Source organism: Stegodyphus dumicola, chromosome 2 (assembly GCF_044657685.1).
Source record: "Stegodyphus dumicola isolate Sdum_Otavi_A_Nest chromosome 2, ASM4465768v1".
Lineage (NCBI taxonomy): Eukaryota > Metazoa > Arthropoda > Arachnida > Araneae > Eresidae > Stegodyphus > Stegodyphus dumicola.
Window position 1 is genome coordinate 242,405,258 of NC_140769.1, and position 12,814 is coordinate 242,418,071.

General features: G+C 32.4%; 1 protein-coding gene across 1 annotated transcript in view; it reads right to left on the reverse strand.

Moving 5' to 3' along the window:
• Positions 1–850: 850 nt before the first annotated feature.
• LOC118188560 (uncharacterized) overlaps positions 851–12,814 on the reverse strand; it is a 61,782-nt gene continuing 49,818 nt past the window's right edge. Inside the window, exons 5-8 of the mRNA XM_035359016.2 lie at positions 9,907–10,033; positions 8,673–8,846; positions 8,411–8,574; positions 851–1,111 (exon numbers count right to left, since the gene is read on the reverse strand). Of these exons, the coding sequence (XP_035214907.1) occupies positions 998–1,111; positions 8,411–8,574; positions 8,673–8,846; positions 9,907–10,033 (579 nt within the window). The 3' untranslated portion in view covers positions 851–997. The remainder of the gene's footprint in view (positions 1,112–8,410; positions 8,575–8,672; positions 8,847–9,906; positions 10,034–12,814) is intronic.

Here is a 12,814-nt window from a genome sequence, read left to right on the forward strand (position 1 = left end):
CGGCCACGAATATACACTGCGGGGGGGGGGGGAAGACAGTTCTATATCTGCCGTTCTACTGAGCCGATTGACGAAATTCAACTTTCGTTTTACATGTCTCGAAAGCACGACTTAGGATATGTGTTAGATTTATATACAGCATTGTTTTAATATGGGTATTTTGACACAAAATCCGACTTTTTCTGAAACGACATGCCAATTTTTTTCCATATTTCGATTCTACAACTCAAATTATGCCAAACTGCAATATTTTTTAAAAATCGCACCAGTAGGTTTTTAAAAATTAGCTCTCAAAATTTTAGCCCCTCAATGTTAATTGAATATAACCTATAAAATTTTTAACATCATCTTAAAGTAGATGTATTTCTAAGCATATCTACAAAAAAATTAGAGTTTTTTATTCAAAAATTTTTAAGATATGTATGAATTTACATTTTGGCACGTTTTGAAATTTGGCTTATTTAATATAAGCAATAATAACAAAAATGTGGTTTATGAACTTTGTTAAAATCATTTGAAAGAAAAAGGATGGAATTTCTCTGTAAATTTTTCACCAAGAATTAGAAAATTTAATATCTAGGCATAATTTGAGTCGTAGAATCGAAATATGGAAAAAATGGCATGGAGAATTTTTAGATGACTAATTTAATATTAATTTTATGTATGTATACAATTTGTTTAAATGCCAAAAGATATAATGGGTAAAATCTGAATGTATACTATATATATATATATTTCGTATAAAATATAATTACACAAATGAGATATAAGTAATGTGATTGTAGGAATCAAAAGTATTCTCTCTAAAAGCAGTGTGGTATAATGGTTGACATAAAATCATTTGCTATGACAGAGTTCATGAATGTATTTTAATAAACCTCATTTTCTCAAATTAGCGACACTTCAAATAACAGATACTAATTTATTTTTAATTACTTATATTATTTTAATGATTAATAATATATCTTTGGTGTATCATCAGGTGCAGCTAGATAAATCAGCAAAAGAGATTCCATGGTCTTATAGTGAAGTACACATGCATGGTACTAAAACCCCCAGATGTCTCGTATTCATCATATAAGCATTTCGGCACAGGCGTTGGCAGGAACAGCTGTAAATTAAGCAAATAAAATAAAATTATGATTATTGAAGAAAAGATTAATAACATACTTTACACATGAAAACATTTAATTTTTCCTTTTTGTTATTCGATAACATTTTGTTAAATAAAATTCTTATTTTGATTTTTGATAGCCTCTAGAGTCTTCTTTTTATTTTGATTTTTTAACTTTCTATTATAAAAGTAGTAAAATGTTTATAAAATTCTTTCCAAAGTGCAGCATTTTAAAAGTAGCAGCTATCATATAATTCATACAAAATGCAGGTGACACATATACTTACATACTGATAAAAATGAAACTAAAACTATTTATTCACAGGGTTCGTACACATTTCTGCACATGGAAATTAAGTACTTTTAAGGACTTTTAAAGACCATTAATGAAAAAATTAAGGACCTATAAGCAAATAGCAAAATAATAAGTTCAATTAAAAATACTATCTATGCCTGAACTTCACTTTTGTAATACCATCCAAAAAATAAAATAGATCCCTACGTAGGATGCATTATTATTAAATATAACTTAATTAACATAATTATTAGTAGGTTTGAGTATAAAATATACTTTATGAAATTTATCAAACAGCATTAAATATTTTACACTTAACATTACTTACATGTCATTAAAATAGTTCAGCATATTTGAAAGAAGATAAGTGACATTTTATTTATGTTTTACTAATAGTTATGTTTAGTTATGTTTCATGTTGGATTTGTTTTTTTTTTAATGTCTCATTACTTGCTCAGTCTAGAGGTTTAGTGAATAGCCAGGTAGATTTTATGTCAAGCATCATAGGTTAAAATGAGAAGTAAAATCATAATAAGAATGATTTATAACAAAAGACTGGCTGTTGTCACCGCTGTTCCTTACCTAAAGACAGACCTGCAGACCAGAATAAAACTGAAAGGCCTAATGTGGGCACGGTTAACTAGTTTTTAAAGTTAGTTGGGCTCTGTCTGTTGGAGTTAGCATCGTAGCTCGGTGTAGAGTTCCAGGGATTAAAACCCAGTTAATATACTTTGAGGTGTCGTAGCTCCGTGTACAGTTCCAGGGGATGTAATCCAGTTAATATACTTTAAGGTTCCAATAAGCCACTAAAGCATCAGAGGTGACACTAAGCTGCTTTGTATTATTTTAGGTCTCACTAGATATGAAGAATAAGTTTTACATGAATTTTTACATTTTTGTGTTTTACCTTGTACCTAAGAAATAATGAAAGCCAATAACTCACTCTAATAGGCACAGATAATTTTTAAGGGTAAGCAGTTAGTTATAAATTAAATTAGATAGTTAGATAACCTTAGTCATTATGGATTTACATGACCACTATTAAATTTTTCTTATTTTTTAACAATACTGTTAAAAGTACCTATTAAAATCACAATCTAATAAAATTTCACACTTTAAAATAAATACAATTTATGTCATTGATTCATCAACGATATTAGGATAATTATACATTAAAAGCTACAAAACATTTATGTTTTATAGCAACAACACTCAACAAAATACTTATGCTTCTTTTTAATTTGAAGCTTGGCCAGACATTTTGGCTAATTTATATCGATTTCCTTCTCTTTAAGCATCTTTACTAAGAATTAGAAATTTCTTTCAATATGCAAACCAATGTTCTCATTAGTTTCTGTGTGTTTTATCTCCTAAATTGTCAACCTCTCCACAATGTACCTATGAGGGTTTACTTGATCTGGTAAAAGTTAAATAATCCAAAAACTCCCGAAAGACGTGAAGCAAATTATCGCTATGTCTCAAAGTAACTATAAAGTCAGTCAAAGGTTTAAATAAACCTCTTATTTAAAAAGAACTTAAAGGTATGTTCTTATGCTAACCAAATCAATTACAGTTTGGGGTGATGTAATTAAACAAGAACAATCAAATTCAAACAAAAAATGTGGACTAGTGGTCAAAGACTATACAATTTAATTTAATTTTAAGCTGGCTAAGTAACTCTACTGTCATAACAAATTCAAATGTCGGCAGCAGTAACGCAAAGACGAATAATTACAAATTATCAGAGCCGGCAGGAACTAATGCAAGGAGCAAGTGGAGGTCAGAAACACACTTTTTCGTCTCACACTCCAAACACCTCAGTTTAAAAAATGTATAGGTGATTCCCATTCTGGGGAAAAAATACAAAAGGGAAATTATAGTAAAAGCTGGAATTGTAAACAACTGGGTAATTTACATAATAATAACTGTACATATCTTTGAAGAATAATTTTATATATTCAGTTTCTTTTGTCTACATTTTCTTTTCATTTTAGAATTTTTGGATTTAATTAAATATTTCTGTTACTCTAAAAAAATCTGAATACATTTAAAATGTATAGAAAAACCTGCTAATTTTATTTCTATTAATTATTAATATTAGTGTAATATTAGTTATTCACAAGAGATATGAAATATATATGGTAAGGGCCGGTTACAGAGCTAGTGTGGCAGAATTTTTAGAATTTAGTGACACACCCAGCAACAAAATGTAGAAATAGCAAAACTTAGAATTTAGAGCAGACACTGGAAGCAGAATTTAGAAAGGCACTAGTCAGCAAAATTTAGGATTTACACATAGAGGTTTAATATTCCACGTGATTGCACTAGGTGGGAAAATGCCTAGTGTATGATGCATTAAGACATATTAGATGAATATTTTAAATTGCCAGTTTTCAATTTCTTTATTAATCAAAATTTCCTTTCTATAATGCCTGTCCATGTGATAAGATTAGAAGCATTTTTAATATTTTCCATACTTGTGTCTAGTGAAAAGTAGAGAAAATAAAGGGAAGATAAGAATGTTATAAAAAAGATTCTACTATCAGAAGTAAAACATTCAAGTATTATGTTTTCGTTGTTCTTCCAGATGCTATCCAAAAAGTAAGAAATTCATTGCAAATGTTCTGTGTAATACATCCATTACGTGTTAATACCATAGTGACATTTTTCATTTTGTCACATTTTTCTAAAATCTTATGGAATCGTGAGTCTATAAATCTTGCCTTCAAATCTTTCTAAACTTTTCAAGTTGCAATGTCTAACGTCCCGAAGAAAAAATACCCCTACCAGTTTTGTAACAGCAAACAGCCAGAAATATTTTTTAAAAAAATCAGACGAAAAAAGTGTGAAATTCATTCATTAATTTTATAGAGAAAACTGATGCATATTCTGAGAATTCGGAATACTCTGAGACAAATTTAAAAGATATTTTTAAATTAATATGTTACTTTTTAAATATAATTTCAATATAATACCATTATTTTAATGAAATTGATCAATGTTAGAATGTTTAAAAAAATCGTCGAAAAATTCCCAGCTCTTGGAATTTAAAATTTTCTATAGAAACTGATCTTAAAAATCGCCAAACTTAGATCCGTTCAATAAAAGAATTCACATCCCCAAAAGCGAAAAATTGTTTAAGAGCTCTTCATTAGAAAAAGTGAAATAATTTCGAAATACTTGTTTCACTTCTTGCTCAGAAACTCGAGTATCCCACCACTTATATTAGAAATACGAACAAATCATAACCCATTCAAATAACCATATTTATCAGTGAATCGCCAAAAATATACCTCCAAACTGCTAATTCACACTCAAAATGGCAGTCGTAAAAACAGACAGAAATTTCACATGATTAAAATTAAGGACCTTCTGCCGATTTTGGCCAAAATTAAGGACTTTTAAGGACCAAAAATCGATTCCAAAAAACTTAAGGACTTTTAAGGACCGTACGAACCCTGTATTCAATAGTATTCAAGCCAAAACTTTTGTTAGTCAATAATGAAAATGCAATATTATGAACCTGGGTTGAAAAATTGTCAACTTCAGTATTTTTAAATTTTAACACAATAACAATGTTCATTCTTCTCACCACACCTGTTTCCTCTTAAATTAAGGCATTTGCAACCCCCTTCTCTCCCTTTTTCACTATGGTCAGCTATAATGCTGTAAACATGTGAAATGTATACTTGAAATTATTTTGTAGAGACATTCGGATATTTATAAAGCAGGGGTGATGAAAAGTGAGCAACGCCAGGATCGAACCGCGGACCTCTGGACTACTCGCCCAATGTGCTGACCACTACACTAAGAAGGCAGAAGAAATACCCCTTTTAAAGGGCGACTGGAGTTTTTAGGGGACTCAGTTGCCAACTCCTGGGTGTACTGTCTGTCTACGGTAAGAACAGCTCTCGCCAGTTTGTCTGCAGCTATCTGTTGCCGTAGAAACGAGCCCTGACCCATTTTTTGTAGGGGTGTTTTGAAGATTTACTTCTCAGTTTGCCACCTTGGTGCATTTAAAGATGATTTGGCGATATTCACATTTTGTTTTAGTTTCAAGTAATATGCTCGTTGACCCTTTGCGTCGACCCCGACATCCAATTTCCGAAAATGAAAATTCGATGGCGTAGATAAGCTTTTGCAGTCAAGAAACGGTCTTTTGCCGTGTGAGGTACAAGTCGTTGAATTTGCCATCCGTCTAGATGTACAATGAGTAAAAATATATCAAAATAACTTGTAGGGAAAAAATTTCTTATCTTATCTGATCATTGTATCCTATCGCGTTCATTTGCGCTTTTGCAGCTGACGATGGTGGTTCGGTAAAATCATCGAAACTAGTCCTGTGAAAATTTGAAAATATCACGCTGATTTTTGTTGTTTCACTTCTGAATTAGTATTTGTTCGGCGTGTTATTGTGTCTTAAATTGTAGAACCTTGTATGAAAACTATTTGGCAGAAGATAATGGAAACACATTGTGACCCTCGATGAAGCATGGGCTTACCTAAATGATTGCAATAAAACAAGGTCCATTTGTTATCGTAAACGATGAGAAAAAAGTGTACAAACTTGGTTCTGTCACTGCAAAGAAAGTTTCAGTAAAGGGTTTATGACTGTTGTAGGATCCTCTTATAAAGAGAAATTAAAAATAATCAGAGAGGGGGGGGAGTGTTAAAATCAACTCAACGTACTATCAAGTTTTATAACTAATATTTACAGAAGAAATTTGTTTCTTTATCCCAATAGCCTTTGAAAGAGTGAAACTTCGTCACGTTAAAGCAACAAGTCATATTTCGAACAATATCACTGCATTCCTTGAAAAAATGAAGAGTGATACAGGTATTGCATAGTATATACCTTTTCAACGTATTCCTGCGAAGTCCCTTGACGCTTCATTTATGGACAATTATAGCTTTGGTATCTTGAATAGAGCTATTTCTAAGTGCAAACCTACCACGATTCATGGACTCTGGAAAATAGTGGAAGAGGAATCATTACCCTTGGACATTTTACGAAGAGTCCTTCTGTCATGGAAATCACGATGCAGACTTAAAGTCCAAGAAAAAGGGTAATACTTAAAAAAAAATACTCTTTAAATTTTAAACATTAATTAACGGCCCCGAAGTAAAGCTAATTTTTCCTTATCAGAAGTAGCTTTGGCACTACATGTTTTTTCAAAAAAACGTAAAATATCGATTCACTGAAAGAATTTTTGTGTAATCGAATACTGGATAGGTAAAATTTTCTTTGCCTACCGAAACAATTTAGAATTCTTCGTGAGACATATCTATAGACTTGGTTGTAGATATGTCTCACTTACAATCTCTTATAAGCTCAATAATATATCATATATTATATATCATAACAATATAGCTTATTATCACTTATAAGCTCAATAAATGTTTTACTCAAGCATATAAAACGTAAAAAAAAAAAAAAAAAAAAAAAAAAAAAAAATGAAATAACATTTAAATTTCTCGCTCATAGCTTTAAAAATAAGTAAAACAAATTATTACAGCATGGCTAATCTTGCAGCACTAATTTTGAAGACCAGATGTAGAATGCACAGCTTTCATTTTTTAACGTCAAAGAAGAACACATTTGATGATGTTTAACTCGTAGCCGGAAAAAGCATGTCGAATATTCGAAGCGAATAATTTCACCACACTTCACTATGTTGCAGGGTACTTTAGATTCAAAGAGAATGTGTTGATCATTAATATTTTTCATCAGATTAAACAAACAGAAGCATGTTAAAAGCAAACTTGAAGGCTAAAGAGACAAAATAAAAAACATTTCACTGATGTAATGGAAGCACGGTAAAGACATACACGAAAAGTAAATCTTTTAAGAAGTCGTAACATGAATTTCATTTGATAAATACTTCGGTGAAGCAAATGTTTCTCCAAAACTAATTTTTACTGACCCTATCGACTTAGATGTGATGATTTAAGTTTTGGATGAGAGAAGGCATCCATTGACTTTTTAGTCATGGCCGGAATAGTGATAAACATGGCAGACATACAAATTGAGCTTAAGACGACTGGAACTTTGAAAAACCCAAAGGAGAGGATGAAGTAGCCAAATCTAGGCTCAACACGTGTTCATTCTGCAGTCGTCAAGTAGGAGACAGCGACTGAAGTTGATGAGAAAGGAACAAAATCGCCTATGCTTGGAATTATTTAATAAATACTCACAACAGCATATAAATTATCCATTAGTAATCATACAAGATCCATAGGGTAGAGCAATTAAAATCGTAAGATCCGCATCCTAATTTGCTGACTGGTTTTTAGTGAGGATCGCTGTTCACTGACTACCTTTGACTTCAAATATCTTGTGAACAATTAAAGCGCATTTCATTTTAAAAGGCGGTTAATACTGCAGAAATTTCGCATTTGAGGTGTTCAAATCTTTACGTAGTGGAGGAATACGATTCCATTTATAAGACTATATTGCAATTCCAATGCTAAATTTAAGTGTCGTATGTTTGAGGAGGCTGATATTTTGGTAAACGCAATTTACAGGAACCAGTAACAGTAATTTCCTGCATATTTACATTATTCTTCTCTTGCAAAAACATGGATGCATGGAAACCATTGTTTTAAACAAGACTGAGCAACATGTTATATTTATCCCAAAACGAGGAATCTACTTTTGGCCGGCTTCTTTGATAATCTTCTCTTTCAAGAACTCTCTGTCTTATCTGAAAATAAGCATTCATATTGTATTAAGCTTCCAAAATGTAATCAATTCAGCTATCTCGCATAATAAACACATTCTGAGTTCTGATTTTATTCTTGAAAATGATATATTTTCAGCTGGAAATGAAAATTTGAGCTGAAATTACCTACCTTGATTAGGTACCTCTTCCTCATAGTTTGAAGAATGTATTTACCAGTTTTTATCGATATTTTATATATAATAGACTCCAAGGGTTCTAATCAACCTGCATAATAGGAATATTAAAAAAATTATCAAATGCGTATGTTGTGCAACTTACATTAAAAGTAGACGAAGGTGGATGTTCGAATCGCTTCGAAAATTCATAGTTGCCGAAAGAGGCAAAAGCGAAATTAGTCAACTTTCCTCTGTTGTAGATAGCAGTGATAGGAAAAAATTTCGAGCATGTCATATTCTCATGAGCATCGTACCAGTAGTGAACACCTGCATAGATGAAATAAACGAATTACAATAAACATCGTAAATATTTTCAATAAAATCTGATACTTCTGTAAATAAGTAATTTTTTGAATTATACATACCCATTGTTCTAAAGCAACCACCTTTAACCCAGCGAGTTCCTTCCATATCTTTCTCATACAAAGGTATTTCCACGGAATCATTTATAGGATCTGTACCATTCTGGAAATAGAGGCCAGTTCCCGTGCCTTGTTCCAAATATTGCTCTCTGGTCCGGCCACCACTGCATATTATTTCTAAAGCAAGATATTCAAATCTTAACAATTATAAAAACTTGGAATAAATAAATACTGATACTATTTTATTTGTCAATTATTTTGATGTATATTACACAAATGACACCATTCGTTACAGCACAGTGCAGAATATTTGGCAAAGGATTTGAAGGGAGTATAAAAGAAAAACGTAAAATTTACGCAAGCGTATTTCAAGTATTTTTTTGAAAATTAAGGAAGTAAATACTTCATGGACATAAAACACGCAAAACTCGAACGGACTTTACAAATGGCAACCCCGAAAAGCGCCCAATACCACCCTCTTTTCATGGAAATACCATAAGTATGCATGTGCACTCGCAAACATATATCCGTGATTCTGATCAGTATTTCGTAAATAATAGTTTGCTTTGATGGAAAACCCCGTTTTTTTATTATTCTATCATCTCGTGAAATGTATGCAATACTTTATAGGCACAATATTTTTTACCGCCTTACTGGCTTTTGAAGATTAGGTTAAAATACCAAAATCTCAAACTTCCATGCATGTGAGAGACGTACATTGTAAATGTTTTACATAACACGCAGTGCACTTTATTATCCCTTTATGTAATTTGGAATTGTTAGAAACAATCCTTAAACATATTCCCAAAGGAGGAAGTCATATAGCTTAGATCAGGAGAGCTGGAGGACAATATAACGGAAAGTGAAGACGGAGTTCGACTTCTATTTGTACGAACTGAACTCTACTACGTCTAGGTGTCATGCGATCAGCGGGTCACACTTACAATATTTGAATTGTCTGAGGAAACTTTTGTGAGTTATTAGTTCTTTTCATATACCAATTATCGTATATGTAAATATTTTGAAAAATATAGCATTCCAAATACCAATTATTCATGTTATTGAAATATTCTTGACATCTACATGAATATTATTACCAACGATATATATATGTTTGATTTAATCTGCCTTCTGTGAAGAAGTAAATAGATACTATCTATTTAAGAAATAAAATGAAATATGCACACATAGCAAAAAAGTTAATATTCCAGACTTAAAATTATAACGTATTACTTACTTGGATCGACAAAATAAGCAGTCATGAAATATACTTCTTCTTCGCCCAAAATCTTGTCTAGCTGATAAGCAGCTGAGTTTGCAAACGAGAAGCTTGTGTTCACCTTTTCTACATCATTTCTTGGTATCTAAAATCACAAAGAAAGCAAAAGATATTCTTATAAGCAGGAGTTAATTAAGATATTCTCAGTTTCAATATGTTTCTATTCTAAGAATCATTAAACACGGCTGAAATTCATTACTTAAATGCCATTAGTTAAAAGAATCATTAATACATATATATGACCACAGCATTAAAACAAATAAAAAAATAACAATAATAACTGCTCGCAAACGATGAACAAAACTTTTATGAAGGTTAGTAGCAAGGGAAATCTGTAGCAATGAGTTTCAATCAAATGACGATACTCTTGAATTCTCTGCATCGCGAAGTTTGTCTGCTCCTTAGTTTGTTACTCTTTTTTTCTGACCAAAGCGTTGATAAAAATGATGTGTAACCTATAAATATTGCTTAGTGCAGTCATAATAATGGCATTTTATTTGAAATGATCATCAAAAGATTAAAGGCTGGTCTCTAACACTCACGTTTTCCCAGATATCACTGTTTTAAAATGTGTTACATTCAGGATTTAGTATAAGTATGCGAAGAAATTCAAATGCGGTTCAGAGAAAAGTGCCCATGATTCACAACTTCAGAACAGGAACATGATATGACCTTAATTCCCCAAAGTCATCCAACAAATGCAGTGCCTACAAATATCTCAACAACCTAAGCCATATGAGAAAAATGTTTCCTTTTCAACGATTCCAGACTGTCCTGCACGCATTAATTAAAATCATAAGTATAATATGCTTAAAATGACGTAGTAACTACACTATTTGGGATACAAAACATTAGAACTGCGTATTATTTTGTAGGGTTTATATTTATTTTAACTAACATTTATTTTAAGCTATCTTTCCTGTCAAGCCTTTACTTTCCCCTGGAATTGCCAATGCCAGAGTATGTAAATCGTAGTAGAACGTGCAGAGTATTCAAATTTTAGCAGAAGTAATTTGAGTTAAATAGAAGGGAAACGAGATTTGTAAGTGTGCTTCTTGAATCACGAGCGTGAAGGTTGCTAGGTAGAAATTTAAGAACCGCGCGTTTCGGCCTGTGTGCCTACTTCGGCAGTTAGTTGAATCTTTCAACTTCTTAATCAGAAAGTTTGCTGAATCTCAGCTGTATCTTAGAACGCGGTTAAGTTAGTCACGTTAATAGAGCCTCGTAGATAGTGACTTCGTTAGTTATTCATCCTGTTATTTATTTTTAGTTGTACTTTTCTATTTTTGTTTAACCGCCGGGTCGGCGTAGTTTGTGAGCGTCAAGTGAACGCAACTGTAATTTCTAAAGTGAAATAAAAAAGGAGTTAAACCCTTCTTAAGAGTCTGTGTAATTTCCAGTTCATAGCAGTCACTACTACTTTTGCTGACAAGTTGGGGCCTCTCAACATCACAATTTAACTGACGATCTATGTTTTAGTCTTGAGAGTGGTTCCTGATGTCTTTTAGGCTTGGGACTGGCTCATAGCCACATTAAACATGTACAAAACCACGAAAACACCCATGCAGCCATCCGTTCATAGAGGCTTGAACTCGGGTGCAAATACCAATGTTCAGCTTGCTGTAAGTACCAAAGTTTTCTTTCATGGAATACAAACCATAATGCATATATAAGCTTACAGTTACGACAATGTTTATCAGATACGATTTTGTTATGCTCAATAGCTGTCATTTACAGCAATATCACCTTGCATCAGTAACAAAACTTTTCCATAGAACTTTTGGCTTTGGATCAGCCTAAAGGAATTACATTCCTATTCAAAGGGCAAACTTAGAGCAGGAATATCTGGATTAAAGGCAGCCTGCTCACCAGACTTTCATACCGTCACTGATATCACACTTGGTGACTGGATCTTCGACCAAGTTGAAATTTGAGGTATCTTAATAATATCTGAAAGACATCATTTAGAAGAAGGCTAGAAGTTCAAACTGTCAGTAGATTTGAAGTGGTTCAAAACAGTTGCACTTAACCAGAGAGCAGAAGGGTTCCAAAAGCAGTGGTTCTCAACTTTTTTGCCCTACGCACCCCTTTCACTATTGCTAGAAAATCATTTCCCCTTCCTTTCCAAAACTTGAAAAATACATATATACATTTATTTAGATTTAGATTATTTTAATAATAATCTAAATCTAAATAAAGATAATGTGTTTTATAAATATATAATATAGATAATGTGTTTTATAAATTAAACAACAAAAAGTATAGAAAATATTGGTAACTTCAATAAAAGTAGTTTTTATATTTATAAACTTAAACTAAACATTTAGCAGCGAACTAAAAGGCTGACCGCATTCTTCCTTGAAACTATGATTTTACCCCTAGAGGCGACGGGAATTCCTCCCTTAGTTGAGAACCCCTTTCCTACAGCATGCTATAAAGGGTCTGAAATCTTTTTTTAAGCAAGGGAGTAATCAGTCATCTTACTGATCAAAATAGTCTGAAGATAGCTTATGAACACAGTTATTTTTCATTGATGGCACGAAGAAACCTTTGCACAAACACTAGAACATTAGTTAAGAGAATCTCAAGAATCATTGGTATTTGAATAAGCATACTGAATCTTACTAAAAGATTCTCGAATATGACCATTATGTGGGAGGGCGACTGTGCTGTTTCACACTTCATGCTCAGAAAAGGGTTTAAAATGGTGTCGTCTTCATCGTCAATGTTGTCGAAATTGACTGGGTGCAAGTACTACTGTCGGGTAAGTCTAAATGCAGTCTATAGACAGAGTGATTCTAGGCAAACATTCAGTTGGAGAGAGTCTGAAACACGCAACTTTTCAACGCATGCACCCTGAAAGATG